This window comes from Melopsittacus undulatus, chromosome 4 (assembly GCF_012275295.1).
Source record: "Melopsittacus undulatus isolate bMelUnd1 chromosome 4, bMelUnd1.mat.Z, whole genome shotgun sequence".
Lineage (NCBI taxonomy): Eukaryota > Metazoa > Chordata > Aves > Psittaciformes > Psittaculidae > Melopsittacus > Melopsittacus undulatus.
The window spans coordinates 1305777-1321294 of record NC_047530.1 but is presented as its reverse complement, the minus strand read 5'-3'; the positions used below and the strand labels follow the sequence as shown (position 1 = coordinate 1321294).

Below are 15518 nucleotides of genomic sequence, written 5' to 3'. Positions count from 1 at the left end.
GGCTCGGTGTAAGCAGTGCGGGAATGAGTAAAACTCGGGTTTAGCCCTTAAACACAGGTTTGGTTCTAAGGACAGCTCCGTTGGTCCCGGTTCCTGCCCGCAGGATCGGGCCCTGGGAAGCGGACTGGGGGGGGGGGGGGTGGGGAGTGCCTCGGTCTCCCCTCCTCTGACGTCACGGATCCCCCGTCCCCGCTCACTACGTCATGGCTGTCTCCGTGGGAACGCGCTGTGATGTCATGAGCCGGGGGGGGGGGCGGTTCGGAGCAGCGCAGGTTCGGGGGGGGGGGGGAGCGGTGGGAAGAGCCGAAGGAAGGGGGGGGCAACGGGAAGAGCCGAAGGGAGGGGAGGGGGGGGCGAGAGGAGCCGAAGGAGGCCGAGGGGAGCCGAAGGGGGGGGGGGGGGGGGGGGGCGGGAGGAGCCGGAAAGTGCCGAGTGGTTCCGAAGGGGGGGGGGGGGGGTGAGAGAAGCCGAAGAGAGGGGAGGGGGGGGCGGGAGGAGCCGAAGGAGGCCGAGTGGTTCCGAAGGGTTGGGGGGGGGGAGAGGAGCCGAAGGAGGCCGAGGGGAGCCGAAGGGAGGGGAGGGGGGACGGGAGGAGCCGGAAAGTGCCGAGTGGTTCCGAAGGGGGGGGGGGGGGGGGGGGGGAGAGAGGAGCCGAAGGGAGGGGAGGGGGGACGGGAGGAGCCGGAAAGTGCCGAGTGGTTCCGAAGGGGGCCGGGCGGAGCCGAGCGGGCGGGGGGCGCGTTGCCATGGGAACGGGGCGGGCCCGGCAGCGTCGCAGCGGGCGCCGAGCGGGCCGGGCCGGGCCGGGCTGAGGCCCGGTTACCGGAACCGGGGTTACCGGTGACCCGGACCGACGGTGACCGGAGCTGGGGTTACCGGTGACCGGTGAGCGGAACTGGGGTGAGGGGAGCTGGGGTTACCGGTGACCGGAGACCGGAACCGGGGTTACCGGTGACCGGAACCGGGGTGAGGGGAACCGGCGTTACCGGTTACCGGAGCTACGGTTACCGGTGACCGGGGTTACCGGAGCTGGGGTTATCGGTGACCGGAGCCCAGTGAGGGGAGCCGGGGTGAGGGGAGCCGGAGGCCGGTGACGGGAGCCGGGGTTACCGGACCCACGGTGACCGGAGCCCGGCGACCGGAATCGGGGTTACCGGAGCTGGGGTTACCGGAACCGGGGTGAGGGGAGCCGGGGCTACCGGTGACCGGAACCGGGGTTACCGGACCCACGGTTACCGGAACCGGGGTTACCGGAGCCCAGTGACCGGACCCACGGTGACTGGAGCCGGGGTGAGGGGGGCCGGGGTTACCAGAGCCCGGTGACCGGAGCCGGGTGACCGGACCCACGGTTACCGGTGACCGGACCCACGGTGACCGGAACCGGGGTGAGGGGAGCCGGAGCCCAGTGACCGGACCGACGGTTACCGGTGACCGGTTACCGGCCCCCCTGCAGGCCCTGCCGCCGCCATGCTGGTCAAGGAGTACCACATCGTGCTGCCCATGAGCCTGGATGAGTACCAGGTGGCTCAGCTCTACATGATCCAGGTGGGACGTGGGGCCTGGGGGGTGTGGGGAGATGTGGGGCTGGGAATGGAGCTGGGGGGGTGTAAGGGGATGAGGGGTGAGAATGGGGGGGTGTGGGGCTGAGCGTGAGGGGGGCTGAGAGCTGTGGGGCTGAGCATGGGATCTGTGGGGCTGAGCATGGGGTCTGTGGGGCTGAGCGTGAGGGGGGCTGAGAGCTATGGGGCTGAGCATTGGGGTCTGGGGGGCTGAGCATGGGGGGTTGTGGGGCTGAGTGTGAGGGGTGCTGAGAGCTATGGGGCTGAGCATGGGGTCTGTGGGGTACAGAGGGCTCTGAGCCTGAGCATGGGGGTTGTGGAGCTGAGTATGGAACACGGGTAGTGCAGATGGCTGTGGGGCTGAGCATAGGGGGCTATGGGGCTGAGCATGGGGGGCTATGGGGCTGAGCATGGGGGCACTGTGGGGCTGAGAATGGGGGTCTGTGGTGATGAGCATAGGGGGACTGTGGGGCTGAGCATGGGGGGGCTGTGGTGCTGAGTATAGGGGGCTATGGAGCTGAGCATGGGGGGACTGTGGGGCTGAGCATGGAAAGGCTGTGATGCTGAGCATAGGGGGGCTATGGGGCTGAGCATAGGGGGCTGTGGGGCTGAGCATGGGGGGACTGTGGGGCTGAGCATGAGCAGCTATGGAGCTGAGCATGAGGGGGTTGTGGGGCTGAGCATGGGGGGGCTATGGGTCTGAGCACAAGGGGCTGTGGGGCTGAGTATGAGGGGGTCTGAGAGCTATGGGGCTGAGCATGGGATCTGTGGGGTACAGAGAGCTCTGAGCCTGAGCAAGGGGGGCTGTGGAGCTGAGTATGTACCACGGGTAGTGCAGATGGCTGTGGAGCTGAGCATAGGGGCCTATGGGGCTGAGCATAGGGGTGACTGTGGTGATGAGCATAGGGGGGCTATGGGGCTGAGCATGAGCGGCTATGGAGCTGAGCATGAGGGGCTATGGAGCTGAGCATGGGGGGACTGTGGGGCTGAGCATGGGAAGGCTGTGATGCTGAGCATAGGGGGGCTATGGGGCTGAGCATAGGGCAACTGTGGTGCTGAGTATAGGGGGATATGGGGCTGAGAGTGGGGGGACTCTGGGGCTGAGCATGGGGCTCTGTGGGTCTGAGCATGGGGTGACCACGGTGCTGAGCACAGACCACGGGGTCCTGAGGCTGACCCCAAGCCGCTCTCACGCTGCCAAGCTATGGGTGAGCATCGGGTGCTTTGGTGCCACCGAACCAAGCAGTGCTCCCAGTGCAGGTGTGGGGCAGGTGTGGGGCAGGGCTATGGGGCAGCTCCGGGGGACCAGGGGCTATGGGGCGTGCAGGACCCCTGGCGAGGAGCCGAGGCCCTAGGGTTAGGGTTAGGGTTGGGGTTAGGGTTGGGATTGGGGTTGGGGTTAGGGTTAAGGTTAGGGTTAGGGTTGGGGTTAGGGTTAGGGTTGGGGGGGGTGTCCATGCTCCCCTATGTCTCCCCCCATAGAAGAAGAGCCGTGAGGAGTCGAGCGGCGAGGGCAGCGGTGTTGAGATCCTGGCCAACCGGCCCTATAGCGACGGCCCCGGCGGCAGCGGCCAGTACACCCATAAGGTTTACCATGTGGGTTCCCACATCCCCAGCTGGTTCCGGGCCCTGCTCCCTAAGGCTGCGCTGCAGGTGGAGGAGGAGTCCTGGAACGCTTATCCCTACACCCGCACCCGGTAGGATGGGAGCTATGGGGCAGGATGTGGGGCCGGCTGTGGGGCAGGGCTCAGCCCCACGGCTCCCACAGGTACACGTGTCCCTTCGTGGAGAAGTTCTCCATCGAGATCGAGACCTATTACCGGCAGGATGCAGGACAGCAGCCCAATGTGTTCAACCTGAGCGCGGCCGAGAAGAGGCAGAGGATCCTGGGTAAGGTGCTGAGCAGGATGCTGGTGCTGAGCAGGATACGGATGCTGAGCAGGATACTGGTGCTGAGCAGGATGCTGGTGCTGAGCAGGATGCAGTTCTGAGCGGGATGCGGGTGCTGAGCAGGATGCGGGTGCTGAGCAGGATGCGGGTGCTGAGCAGGATGCTGGTGCTGAGCAGGATGCGGGTGCTGAGCAGGATGCGGGTGCTGAGCAGGATACGGATGCTGAGGAGGATGCGGGTGCTGAGCAGGATGCAGGTGCTGAGCAGGATGCGGGTGCTGAGCAGGATACGGATGCTGAGGAGGATGCGGGTGCTGAGCAGGATGCAGGTGCTGAGCAGGATGCTGGTGCTGAGCAGGATGCTGGTGCTGAGCAGGTTGTATGTGCTGAGCAGGATACGGATGCTGAGCAGGATGCGGGTGCTGAGCAGGATACGTGCACTGAGCAGGATGTATGTGCTGAGCAGGATGCGGGTGCTGAGCAGGATGCGGGTGCTGAGCAGGATGCTGGTGCTGAGCAGGATGCTGGTGCTGAGCAGGATACGGGTGCTGAGCAGGATGCAGGTGCTGAGCAGGATACGGGTGCTGAGCAGGATATGGTGCCTATGCCATTCCCATATGGAGCTGCCAGGACGGGGATGTGGGATAGCCCCAGGGGCTCTGCCCCCCAACTGCCTGTGGGGCTTGGTGCCTGCCCCACATTACTGGGGGTCAGGGATTGGGGTGCCCTATATAGGGGAAGGTGTCTGTGCCCCACATCCTTGTCCTGAGCTCCCTGCCCTACCCTTTGGGGTGCTGCTAAACCAGACTGCCCCTAAGGATGGGTTGGGGGCACCTTGGGCTCTGCCTCCCCTATTCCCAGTATGGGGGTGTGGGAGAGCCCCAGGGGCTCCACTGCCCCACTGCTTGTGGGGCTTGGTGCCTGCCCCACATTATTGGGGGTCAGGGATGGTTTGGGGTGCCCCACATCCTTGTCCTGAGCTCCCTGCCCCATCCTTTGGGGGTGCTGCTAAACCAGACTGCCCCTAAGGACGGGTTGGGGGCACATTGGGCTCTGCCTATAGGTTGCTTTGCATCCCTCTTTTCCTGCTCCCTCTGTATCCCATCCCATGGCCTGCTTCGTTCCCAACCCCATTCCAGGCTCCCACAGCATCCATAGGGAACACTGGAGCTGGAAAACCCTGTCCCCATTTCCCTGTCCCCATTTACCTGCCCCACATCATCCTCCAGTCCTAGACCCTTCCAATGCTTCCCTATGGGCATAGCCAGGAGCCCTATGGGCATTGCCAGGACCCCGCAGTGGGATCCCCCCTCTCTGCCGGTGCCGTTGGCTCCGGTTACCGTGTCCGGTCATTCCCGGTGCTGTGGATGGGATGGATTTAGGATCAGAGCCTGATGTGATGCTCTTAAAATGGAGACCTAAAATAGGCACAGGGAGGAAATGATTCATCTGACCTATTTCTCCCATTGGCTCCTGCAGTAATGGGATGTCCGGTTGGGATGCTGGAGCTTGGGGCTGGGTACCATGGATTCGGCCCTAACCCTAACTCTAAACCTAAACCTAACCCTAACCCCTATCCCTAACCCTAACCCTAACCCTTGCCATCACCAGTGATGAGTGCATTGAGCCCCATGCCCATTGTCCTGCCTGCTTTCTGCTCCCTTTGTGCCATCTATGGGTTCCCCATAGGGCCCATGGTGTCTGCTATGGGGTTCTGCCCCATCCCCAGCACAGATCCCATTGGGGTTGGCTCTGCCTGTCCCCCATGGCACAGATTTAAGCCCCATCTCACGTTGCAAAGGGCAGTGGTGCCATGGTCTGTGTATGGCACAGGGGCTGTGCCAAGCTCCTTTTTTCCCCTTTTCCCCCCTTTTCCTCCCTTTTCCCCCCTTTTCCCCCCCTTTTTCCCCCCCTTTTTCCCCTTTTTCCCCTTTTCCCCCTTTGTCCCCTTTGTCCTCCCCTTTTTTCCCCCCTTTTTTCCCCCTTTTTTCCCTGCAGGGTGCTGGGGATGACTTGGGGCCAGCTCCATGAGAAGTCCCTGTCACCCCCTGATGGTGGTGCAGGGTCCCCCAGCCCCATTGGACCATGGTTTCCTGTTGCCACCCCTCTGTTCTGGGGCCATCACCCCTCCTTGGGTGATGTTACCATTGTCCCCCCAGCTCCATGGGGTGTAGTGGTTTTCCTCCATACCACACTATTGGGGTGTAGGGGTCAGCTGGGTCCTTTTGCTGTTGTAGCTGCAGCATAGAGGGTGTTGGCAACCGGTTGTGTCGGGTGTATGCATTGGGGGGTGTTACCCTCTGCTTTGGGTGCATTGTACCATGGTTTTGTGCCCGAGCATCCCTTTAGAGGCTGACAAACACTGTTCCCCCCACAGACACCATCGACATCGTGCGTGACCCTATATCCCCTGGTGAATACAAGCCCGAGGAGGACCCCAAGCTCTACCATTCAGCCAAGACAGGCCGGGGACCATTGGGGGATGACTGGTTGGAGTCCCCCAACACCGGACCCCTTATGTGTGCCTATAAGCTCTGCAAGGTGGAGTTCCGGTACTGGGGGATGCAGTCCAAGATCGAGCAGTTCATCCATGATGTGGGTGAGTTTGGGGTATTGGGGAGCCCCAGAGCTATGGAATCATGGAATGGGATGGGATAAAGGGAGCTTAAAGTGCATCCAACCCCAACCCCTTCCCATGGAGCAGCTGCTCCAAGCCCCTGTGTCCACCTGGCCTTGAGCACTGCCAGGGATGGGTTAGGGTTAGGGTTAGTTAGGGCCTCAGCACCCTCCCAGGGCAGGATTCCTTCCTTCCATCCAATCTGGATCCCCTGTTTCAATCTGAACCCATCACCCCTTGTCCTATCCCTATAGTCCCTAATGCAGAACCCCTCTCAGCATCCCTGTATCCCCCTTTGGACCCTGGAAGCAGCTCTGAGCTCTCCACACAGTCCCAATGTTCCCACCCTGTCTCCATACGGGACCTGCTCCAACCTCTGACCATCCTCATGACCTCCTCTTCCCTTACCCCAACACCTCCATATCCCCACCCTGGGAACCCCAACCCTACTCCCAGTGCTCCCATAGGCTCTGTCCCCATAGGGCTGCGGAAGGTGATGCTCCGTGCCCATCGCCAGGCCTGGTGCTGGCAGGATGAATGGACAGACCTAACCATGGAGGACATCAGGCAGCTGGAGGATGAGACAGCCCAAATGCTGGCCCAGAAGATGGGCAAGTGCAGTGGGGCTGAGGAGCCCCCCATAGCCGGGCCCAGCACCGAGGGCAGGATGGAGCCGCGCTGTGCCAGTGGGCAGGATGGGGCCGAGGCGCAGCCGGAGGCTGATGCATCCCATGATGATACCTTTGCCAAGCAGTGGTCTTCCTCTTCACGGTCTTCCTACTCTTCCCAGCATGGAGGTGAGAGAGCAGGGGTTGTATGGCCGGGATGGGGACCTCAGATCTGGGCTATTGTTATCCATAGGAGGTGTTGGGGACCCTTTATTCCCTGTCCTGGGTCTTGTATGGATGGTCCAGGGGTGGTCCTGGCTCTCCTGATGTGGCTCTGGGTGACCCAGGGGTGGCTCTGGCTCCCCTTGGGGGGTCTCTGAGTGGAGGAGCTGTAGGGCAGGAGCAGGGAACAGCTGTAGGGCAGGAGCAGGGTGTTGCTATAGGGCAGGAGCAGGGAGCAGCTGTAGGGCAGGAGCAGGGTGTTGCTATAGGGCAGGAACAGGGAACAGCTGTAGGGCAGGAGCAGGGAGCAGCTGTAGGGCAGGAGCAGGGAGCAGCTGTAGGGCAGGAGCAGGGAGCAGCTGTAGGGCAGGAGCAGGGAACAGCTGTAGGGCAGGAGCAGGGAACAGCTGTAGGGCAGGAGCAGGGAACAGCTGTAGGGCAGGAGCAGGGAGCAGCTGTAGGGCAGGAGCAGGGAGCAGCTGTAGGGCAGGAGCAGGGAACAGCTGTAGGGCAGGAGCTGTAGGACAGGAGCAGGGAGCAGCTGTAGGGCAGGAGCAGGGAACAGCTGTAGGGCAGGAGCAGGGAGGAGCTGTAGGACAGGAGCAGGGAGCAGCTGTAGGGCAGGAGCAGGGAACAGCTGTAGGGCAGGAGCAGGGTGCTGCTATAGGGCAGGAGCAGGGTGTTGCTATGGGGCAGGAGCAGGGAGCAGCTGTAGGGCAGGAACAGGGTGTTGCTATAGGGCAGGAGCAGGGAGGAGCTGTAGGGCAGGAGCAGGGAGCAGCTGTAGGGCAGGAGCAGGGAGCAGCTGTAGGGCAGGAGCTGTAGGGCAGGAGCAGGGAACAGCTGTAGGGCAGGAGCTGTAGGGCAGGAGCAGGGAACAGCTGTAGGGCAGGAGCAGGGAACAGCTGTAGGGCAGGAGCAGGGAGCAGCTGTAGGGCAGGAGCTGTAGGGCAGGAGCAGGGTGTTGCTATAGGGCAGGAGCAGGGTGTTGCTATGGGGCAGGAGCAGGGTGTTACTATAGGGCAGGAGCAGGGAACAGCTGTAGGGCAGGAGCAGGGTGTTGCTATGGGGCAGGAGCAGGGTGTTGCTATAGGGCAGGAGCAGGGTGTTGCTATAGGGCAGGAGCAGGGTGTTGCTATAGGACAGGAGCAGGGTGTTGCTATGGGGCAGGAGCAGGGTGCTGCTGTAGGGCAGGAGCAGGGTGTTGCTATGGGGCAGGAGCAGGGTGTTGCTATAGGGCAGGAACAGGGTGTTGCTATGGGGCAGGAGCAGGGTGTTGCTATGGGGCAGGAACAGGGTGTTGCTATGGGGCAGGAGCAGGGTGTTGCTGTGGGGCAGGAGCAGGGTGTTGCTATAGGGCAGGAGCAGGGTGTTGCTATAGGGCAGGAGCAGGGTGTTGCTATAGTGCAGGAGCAGGGTGTTGCTATAGGACAGGAGCAGGGTGTTGCTATAGGACAGGAACAGGGTGTTGCTATGGGGTCTCTGTGTGCTGACCCCACACCGGTTGTAGGGGGAGTGTCTCCCCAGAGCCTGTCTGAATGGCGGATGCAGAACATCGCCCGGGACTCTGAGAACAGCTCCGAGGAGGAGTTCTTCGATGCCCATGGTACAGCCGGTACAACCGGGGTCGGTGTTCCCATGGCAGCAGCTCAGGCTGTGCCGGATGTGCCTGTTGGGGTTGGGGAGCAGGGATACGGATGCTCCCGTTCCCATTGTCCCTCCTGTGCCACCACAGAGGATCTGTCTGACAGCGACGAGGTCTTTGCCAAGGAGATGACCAAGTGGAGCTCCAATGACTTCCTGGACACGCTGGAGCAGCCGGTGGAGCTGGATGAGGCACTGGGTATGGGGGGGTCTCACTCCAGCCCCAAACCCTGCTGTGGGTGCCCTGGCATGGGGCTGGCCCCATTTGGACACCCCAATTGGGCTGGGTGAGCACAGCCAGAACCCAGCCAGGGGAGCTCACCAAGCCTGTGCCTTCATAGGGGAAGGATCCAGCACTACCAAGGTGGATGGAGAAGGTTTGGGCACATCCAGCTTCTCTGAGGTGTGTATCCTGCTCATCCTTGGGCCATGCTCCTGCCTATGGGTACCACAGCATCACTCTCTCCCCATAGGGCAGCTCCTCGGACAGCACAGCCCCAGTGTGCCAGATCCACGTCCTCTTCCTCATCCTGCACAGTGGGAACATCCTGGACCAGGGCTCGGGGGAGCCTGGATCCAAGCAGGCAGATGTACAGACCCTTATGGCCACCTTTGATGCTGTCACCCGTGTCCACTTCCCTGAGGCTCTGGGGCATGTGGCGCTGCGCCTGGTGCCCTGTCCCCCCATCTGTGCTGCTGCCTATGCCCTTGTCTCCAGGTAGGGATGTGTGGGGTCATGTCTGCATGGGAAACCATCCCAGAGGTGTGGGAGGGGGAGTGGGATCAAACACACCTGCAGCCAATGAGCCTGAGCTGTGTGGTTGATGTGCTGGAGGGACAGGATGGGATCCAGAGGGACCGGGAGGGATGGGACCATGTGAACCTAATGGAGCTCAACAAGGGCAAGGTCCTGAGCCTGGCTTGGGGCAATCCCCAGCACAGACACAGGCTGGGGGAGATGGGATGGAGCAGCCTGAGGAGCAGGACTTGGGGTGCTGGGTGAGGAGCAGCTCTCCATGGCCTGGCTTCAGTGAGTGCTTGAGCCCAGAACCCCCTCATATACTGGGCTGCACCCCCAGAGCTGTGTCTGCCCCATCCCTGGCAGTGCTCAAGGCCAGGTTGGGCACAGGGGCTTGGAGCAGCTGCTCCAGTGGAAGGGGTTGGGGTTGGATGCACTTTAAGCTCCCTTCATCCCAACCCATTCCATGCTTCATTCCATCCGTGTGGCATCCAGAACACACAATGGGATGGGGATGACTCCTGTGGTGAGCAGGCATCGAGTGATGGGATGAGGCCATCAGGGCATCTCCCTTCCCTTTGTCCCTGCCAGGCTGAGCCCCTACAGCCACGACACAGACAGACTGTACAGCAGCCAGGACCACATCCCATTGGCAGCCCTACCACTGCTGGCCACATCCTCGGGCAACTACCTGCATGCCCTGGCCACCGTCGTGGCTCGTGCCAACCAGGCCTATGGAGCCTTCCTGCGCTCCAGGGAGGGAGCTGGTTTCTGTGGCCAGGTCAGTGGGGTCTGGGGGGGTAAAGTGGGGTTTGGCCCCATTGGGAGCCTGTTTGTCCCTATGGGGGCTCTGTGCTTCACCCCCTTTGCCATGGGTATGTGCTGTCCGCAGGTGGTGCTGCTGGGGGACTGTGTGGGGGGCATCCTGGGCTTCGATGCACTGTGCCAGACCCGGCTGGGTGCTGGGGGCAGCCGGGGCAGCAGCCGCAGGGGCAGCATGGTGAGTACCAGCACCATGGTGGGTACCAGCACCATAGTGAGTACCAGCACCATGGTGGGTACCAGCACCATGGTGAGTACCAGCACCATGGTGGGTACCAGCACCATGGTGAGTACCAGCACCATGGTGAGTACCAGCACCAGGGTGAGTACCAGCACCCTGGTGGGTACCAGCACCATGGTGAGTACCAGCACCATGGTGAGTACCAGCACCAGGGTGAGTACCAGCACCCTGGTGGGTACCAGTACCATGGTGGGTACCAGCACCCTGGTGGGTACCAGCACCAGGGTGGGTACCAGCACCAGGGTGGGTACCAGCACCCTGGTGGGTACCAGCACCATGGTGGGTACCAGCACTATGGTGAGTACCAGTACCATGGTGGGTACCAGCACCCTGGTGGGTACCAGAACCCTGCCAGGGCTCAGATGGGGACTGCACCTCTGGGTGCTGGTGGTGACCAAGCAGGGTTGGGTGCTGGGTGCTCACTGCCTTGCCCCCCACAGAGCATGGAGCCCATCTCCCCAGAGCTGTGCAGCAACCGGGACCCTCTGTCTGATGGAGCAGATGGAGGAGCAGGATCAGACCCGGATCCAGGCCCACAGCCGCTCTGCAGGGAGCAGGGGGAGAGCCATTGTCACAGCTCCTCGGGCAGGTGAGAGGATGGGCATCAGCTCCCCATAGCAATGCTGCTGGTGTCCCCACTTTGTGCTCTATGGGAAGGGTGAGTTTCCCACCAGCACCATCCTGGGATGCAGCATTGCATGGGGGCAGCCTGCCCAGTGCGTGTGTGGGGTCTTACTGGAGCTCCCCTGCTTCCATCACCTCCAGGCTAATGGGGCCATACCAGTCACAGCTTTACCCCTGTGCTGGTGGCAGTGGGACCATGCTCCCCCTCATCCCATCCCATACCCACTGCCCCTATGGTCCCAGCCTGCAGGCCAGCGAGGCTGCGCTGGAGCCAGAGGCACCAAGGAGCAGCACCATGGCACTGGATGGGGCAGAGGGGGCCAGCACCCGCCTCGACTTTAAGGTATCCGGCTTCTTCCTCTTTGGCTCCCCACTGGGGCTGGTGCTCGCGCTGCGCAAGACCGTCATGCCTGCTCTGGATGGTGAGGACCCCCCCAGCCCTGCTGCCTGCCCCCACAATCCTTAGGGAGCCCCATTGTGCAAGCCTGAACCCCCTCTGTGATGCCCCCCAAGAGCCCTGCTTGGGTTTGAGCCCCTCTGTGCTTGCCATGTGTGTGCCCCATCTGTGCCAGCCCTGCCTGTCACCGGTGCCCTGGGGTTGCCTTTCCTGGTGCTGGGTGTTGCTTTCCCCTCCTGGCCATTGAGCTGTGCTGCCCTGGCCCCACCAGTCCCAGTTGGGCTCCCCACCATGCAGACTGGGCAGCCCCAATCCCCCCTACCCCTTTCTCTTCCCCAGTGGCTCAGCTGCATCCTGCCTGTGAGCAGATCTACAACCTGTTCCATGCGGCCGACCCCTGTGCCTCTCGCCTGGAGCCCCTCTTGACCAAGGCCTTCCATGCTGTCCCACCGCTCAGTGTACCCCGATACCAGAAGTACCCCCTGGGTGATGGCACCTCCTCCCTGCTGGGTGAGCATCCCCTCATAGGGCTGGTCCTGGGCACCCTATGGGGTGCTATGGGCTCCAGTGCCATGCTGGGGTACCCAGAGCACTGCAGGAGCACAGATGGGGAGGGGGGGAAAGTGATCCACAAGCTCTGCCCCCCCATTTGGGTCTCTGCTGGAGGGGGTCCCAGGGTGATTGGTGCCCATAGGGCTCAGGGGGTCCTCACCCATCTCTCCCCATAGCGGACACGCTGCAGATGCACTCTGCCCTCTTCCTGCCCAAGGTGGACATGGTCACCCCTCCTACCCCCACTGGTAGCTTTGGGGGCTTCTGGAAGAGCAATGAGCCTGTGGAGCCCCCCGATCCTACAAGCACCAATGAGCTCGTCAAGAGTGAGTGTCATCCATGCCCATCCCATCCCACACCAGCACATTGGGATGCATGAGGTGGGATAAGGTCCAAGCAGAGGGGTTCAATCCAGCTCTCCCCACAGCCCTAGAGCGCTGGTGGGGCCAGAAGCGCATTGACTACTTGCTGTACTGCCCCGAAGCCCTGACTGCCTTCCCCACCATCACCCTGCCCCATCTCTTCCATGCCAGCTACTGGGAATCCTCCGACGTGGTGGCCTTCATCCTGCGCCAGGTATGGGGGGCACAGTGGGGTGGGCCCCGCAGCTCCATGGGGCTGCTGGAGCTGAGCTGGGACCCTGCTATGGGGCAGGTGATGGAGAAGGAGGAGCCGCAGCCAGCAGAGAGTGAGGAGGGCTCCACTTACAGCCCTGCTATACCCAGGGAGAAGTGGCAGCGCCGGCGCACCCAGATGAAGATCCGGGTACGTGTCCTATATCCATTGGGATCCTGACCCTTTCCTAGAGCTCCAGGTGGACCCTGGTCGTGGCACTGGTTTGCTGCTGGTGGCACTGGTTGGTTCCCAGACCAACGGGTGTTTGTGCCACTCATGTCCCTGCAGAACATGACTGCAAACCACAGGGTCTGTGATGTGATCGTGTGTGAGGGCAAGGCCCAGGTCCTCACCGGGCGCTTCATGTATGGCCCCCTGGACATGGTGACACTGACAGGGGAGAAGGTAACACTGGGCCCATGGGGAAGGGTATGGGGTCACTGTCACCCAGGACCCTCTGTAGGGTGGTGGGAGACACTGTAAGGATGCTGTAGGTTGGGAGGCAGCAGCACTCAGCCTGTTTCCCTCTCCAGGTGGACATCTATGTGATGACACAGCCGCTGTCAGGGAAGTGGATGCACTATGGCACCGAGGTGACAAGCGGCAGCGGGCGCCTGACATTCACCATCCCTCCAGACAAGGCTCTGGCCATTGGCATCTACCCCGTGCGCATGGTGGTGAGGTGAGGAGCGGGTGTATGGAGCCACCTTGGGTCCTGCTCCAGCCCTTTGGGCAGTGCTGGAGCTGAGCCCTTGCCATGCTCCCACCCCAGGGGTGACCACAGCTTTGCTGAGGCTTATCTGACCGTGGTGGCCCCTGGCACCGAGTGCATTGTCTTCAGCATCGATGGCTCCTTCGCCGCCAGCGTCTCCATCATGGGCAATGACCCCAAAGTGCGGGCAGGGGCTGTGGATGTAGTACGGTAGGTGTCCCTCATGTGGAGGGGGTGTTGTCCTCTCCTTTTATGGTGGGGTGACAAGGAAATAGGGGTAGTGGGGGCATCAGAGCAGGGTGATGCCCTATGGGGGAGCTGGGGGGTCTCCCATCACCCCCTTTGTGCAGCATCTCTATGCTGATGCCTTCCTATGGGCGAAGAGTCCACTTGTGGGTATGGTCATTGAACCCACAGCTCTGCCTTGATGAACCCTCAGGGAGGAGGAAGGTCATGGAGGTAGCACCCATGGGTGCTGTGCTGGTGGATGCCATGGGCATGTGTGTCCCCTTCCAGGCACTGGCAGGACTTGGGCTTCATGATCATCTATGTGACCGGGCGCCCGGACATGCAGAAGCACCGTGTGGTGGCCTGGCTCTCCCAGCACAACTTCCCCTATGGCTCCGTGTCCTTCTGTGATGGGCTCACCCACGACCCCCTGCGCCAGAAAACTGCCTTCCTGCAGAGCCTGCACACTGAGGTGGGCATAGGGACACCCCTGGGTATGGGGCAGTGGGTATGGGGCAGTGTGGGGATGCTCCGAGCTCCATGATGGAGCTGGCACCAGCTCCCAGGCACAAAGGAAGGTCCTGGGCTGTGGCTGTTGCATCTATCCCATAGAACAAGGGTGTTCCTGTTGCTTTGGGGCTGTCCCAGTGGGAAGGTTGCTCCTTGCCCTAACCCTACTGTCCTCCATGTGCAGGCAGAGATCAACATCATCGCCGGCTATGGCTCCACCAAGGACATCTCCGTCTACAGCTCCTTGGGGCTCCCACCAACCAACATCTACATCGTGGGACGTGCCATTAAGAAGTTCACCAACCAGTGCCAGGTACAGTGGTGGGACTGGGGCTGGCTCTGAGCTGCAGGGGCCGATTAATGCCCCCTGCAAGGAGCTCACCATGTCCATGTGCCCCACAGTTCGTATCCGAGGGCTATGCAGCCCACCTTGCCCAGCTGGAGGCATCAGCCCAGACCCACTTACCCAAGGGTCCCTCTCGGCCCACACTGGGCAAGGGCACCTATGGCTGCCTGGCACCGGTTGATGCCCTCCGCAAGCAGAACCAGCTCCTGCGGTCTCGGGGCTCCAGCCAGGCTGAATGGGATGGGGCAGGAGCTCCAGCAGCAGCCCCAGGGATGCCCAGGGCCAAGCCCCGAAGCGTCAGCCTCAAGCTGGAGGATGAGGAGTGAGGGTGGCACAAACAGGGCTCTGCCATCAGACTTCGTTTCCCAGCCAGGGGCAACTGGGGCTGGAGCCTGTGATGGGCACTGAGCCTATGGGGAGGAGATGAGGGCACTGGGCCCCATAGAGGTGGGGCCCCATAGAGCCAGCCCATGTCCCCCTTCCTGCCCATGTGGGGCTGCAGAGCTGCTGCTGGGCACTGCCCAGTGGGGTCTGTCCCCATAGGGAGCTGCAGTGAGGCCCCATAGGGTCATCAGTCCCTGGGCAGCACTGAGGGGCCCCAAGGCAAGTGGCACTTCCCTGCTTCCCTCTTATTTATATCCCTTGGGTGCCACAGGGCAGGGATTTGGAAGCACTTCCTCTGTTCTCTTCCGTTCTGGTGTGCAATAAAGCAATGTACAGATGAGGAGATGCAGTCCTCATGTTTGCTCTGCACCCCCATAGCCATATATGCTCTGTATCCCCCCATATCCCCCCAGCCATAGCTGGCACCAGGACTTCCATCCCCAGGCCTCTGCCCTGGGGCTATGGTGTCATATATGGGTCATGAGCAATGTGGGGCAGGAGCAATGTGGGGCAGGTCATGGCAGGGAAAGGCAGCCTGGGGTGGCTCTGGGTAGGTGCTGATGCCAACAACAAGCTGTGGGTCACGGGTGCTTAAAGCTGTTGCACAAGAGGGTTGGGTTGTTAGAGCAGGGATGGAAGGGAGCAGGGTGAGGGCTGTGGGGTTTGGGGTGCTCAGCTTTGGGGCACAGGCACCACCCCAGCCTCTGGGGGTGTCAGAGCTGCCTTCACACTGAGTTGGGCTGTCCCTATTACACAGCCACAATGGGGAAGCCCTTAAAGGTTCAGCTTCACAGTGAGTCTGCAGGCCC

General features: G+C 62.0%; 1 protein-coding gene across 1 annotated transcript; it reads left to right on the top strand.

The window, feature by feature from the left end:
* The first annotated feature begins 764 nt into the window (after window positions 1-764).
* Window positions 765-15049, top strand: PITPNM1 (phosphatidylinositol transfer protein membrane associated 1). The gene is made up of 24 exons (XM_034061609.1): window positions 765-885; window positions 1454-1545; window positions 3042-3256; window positions 3328-3449; window positions 5826-6047; window positions 6548-6862; window positions 8406-8501; window positions 8631-8738; window positions 8881-8942; window positions 9013-9257; window positions 9870-10059; window positions 10171-10278; window positions 10782-10930; window positions 11209-11387; window positions 11702-11872; window positions 12091-12240; window positions 12342-12490; window positions 12569-12679; window positions 12818-12934; window positions 13063-13211; window positions 13302-13451; window positions 13758-13941; window positions 14164-14292; window positions 14382-15049. Exons 2-24 carry the CDS (start codon window positions 1468-1470, stop codon window positions 14649-14651), a joined length of 3669 nt encoding a protein of 1222 aa, XP_033917500.1. The 5' UTR covers window positions 765-885; window positions 1454-1467; the 3' UTR covers window positions 14652-15049.
* Window positions 15050-15518: the final 469 nt, after the last annotated feature.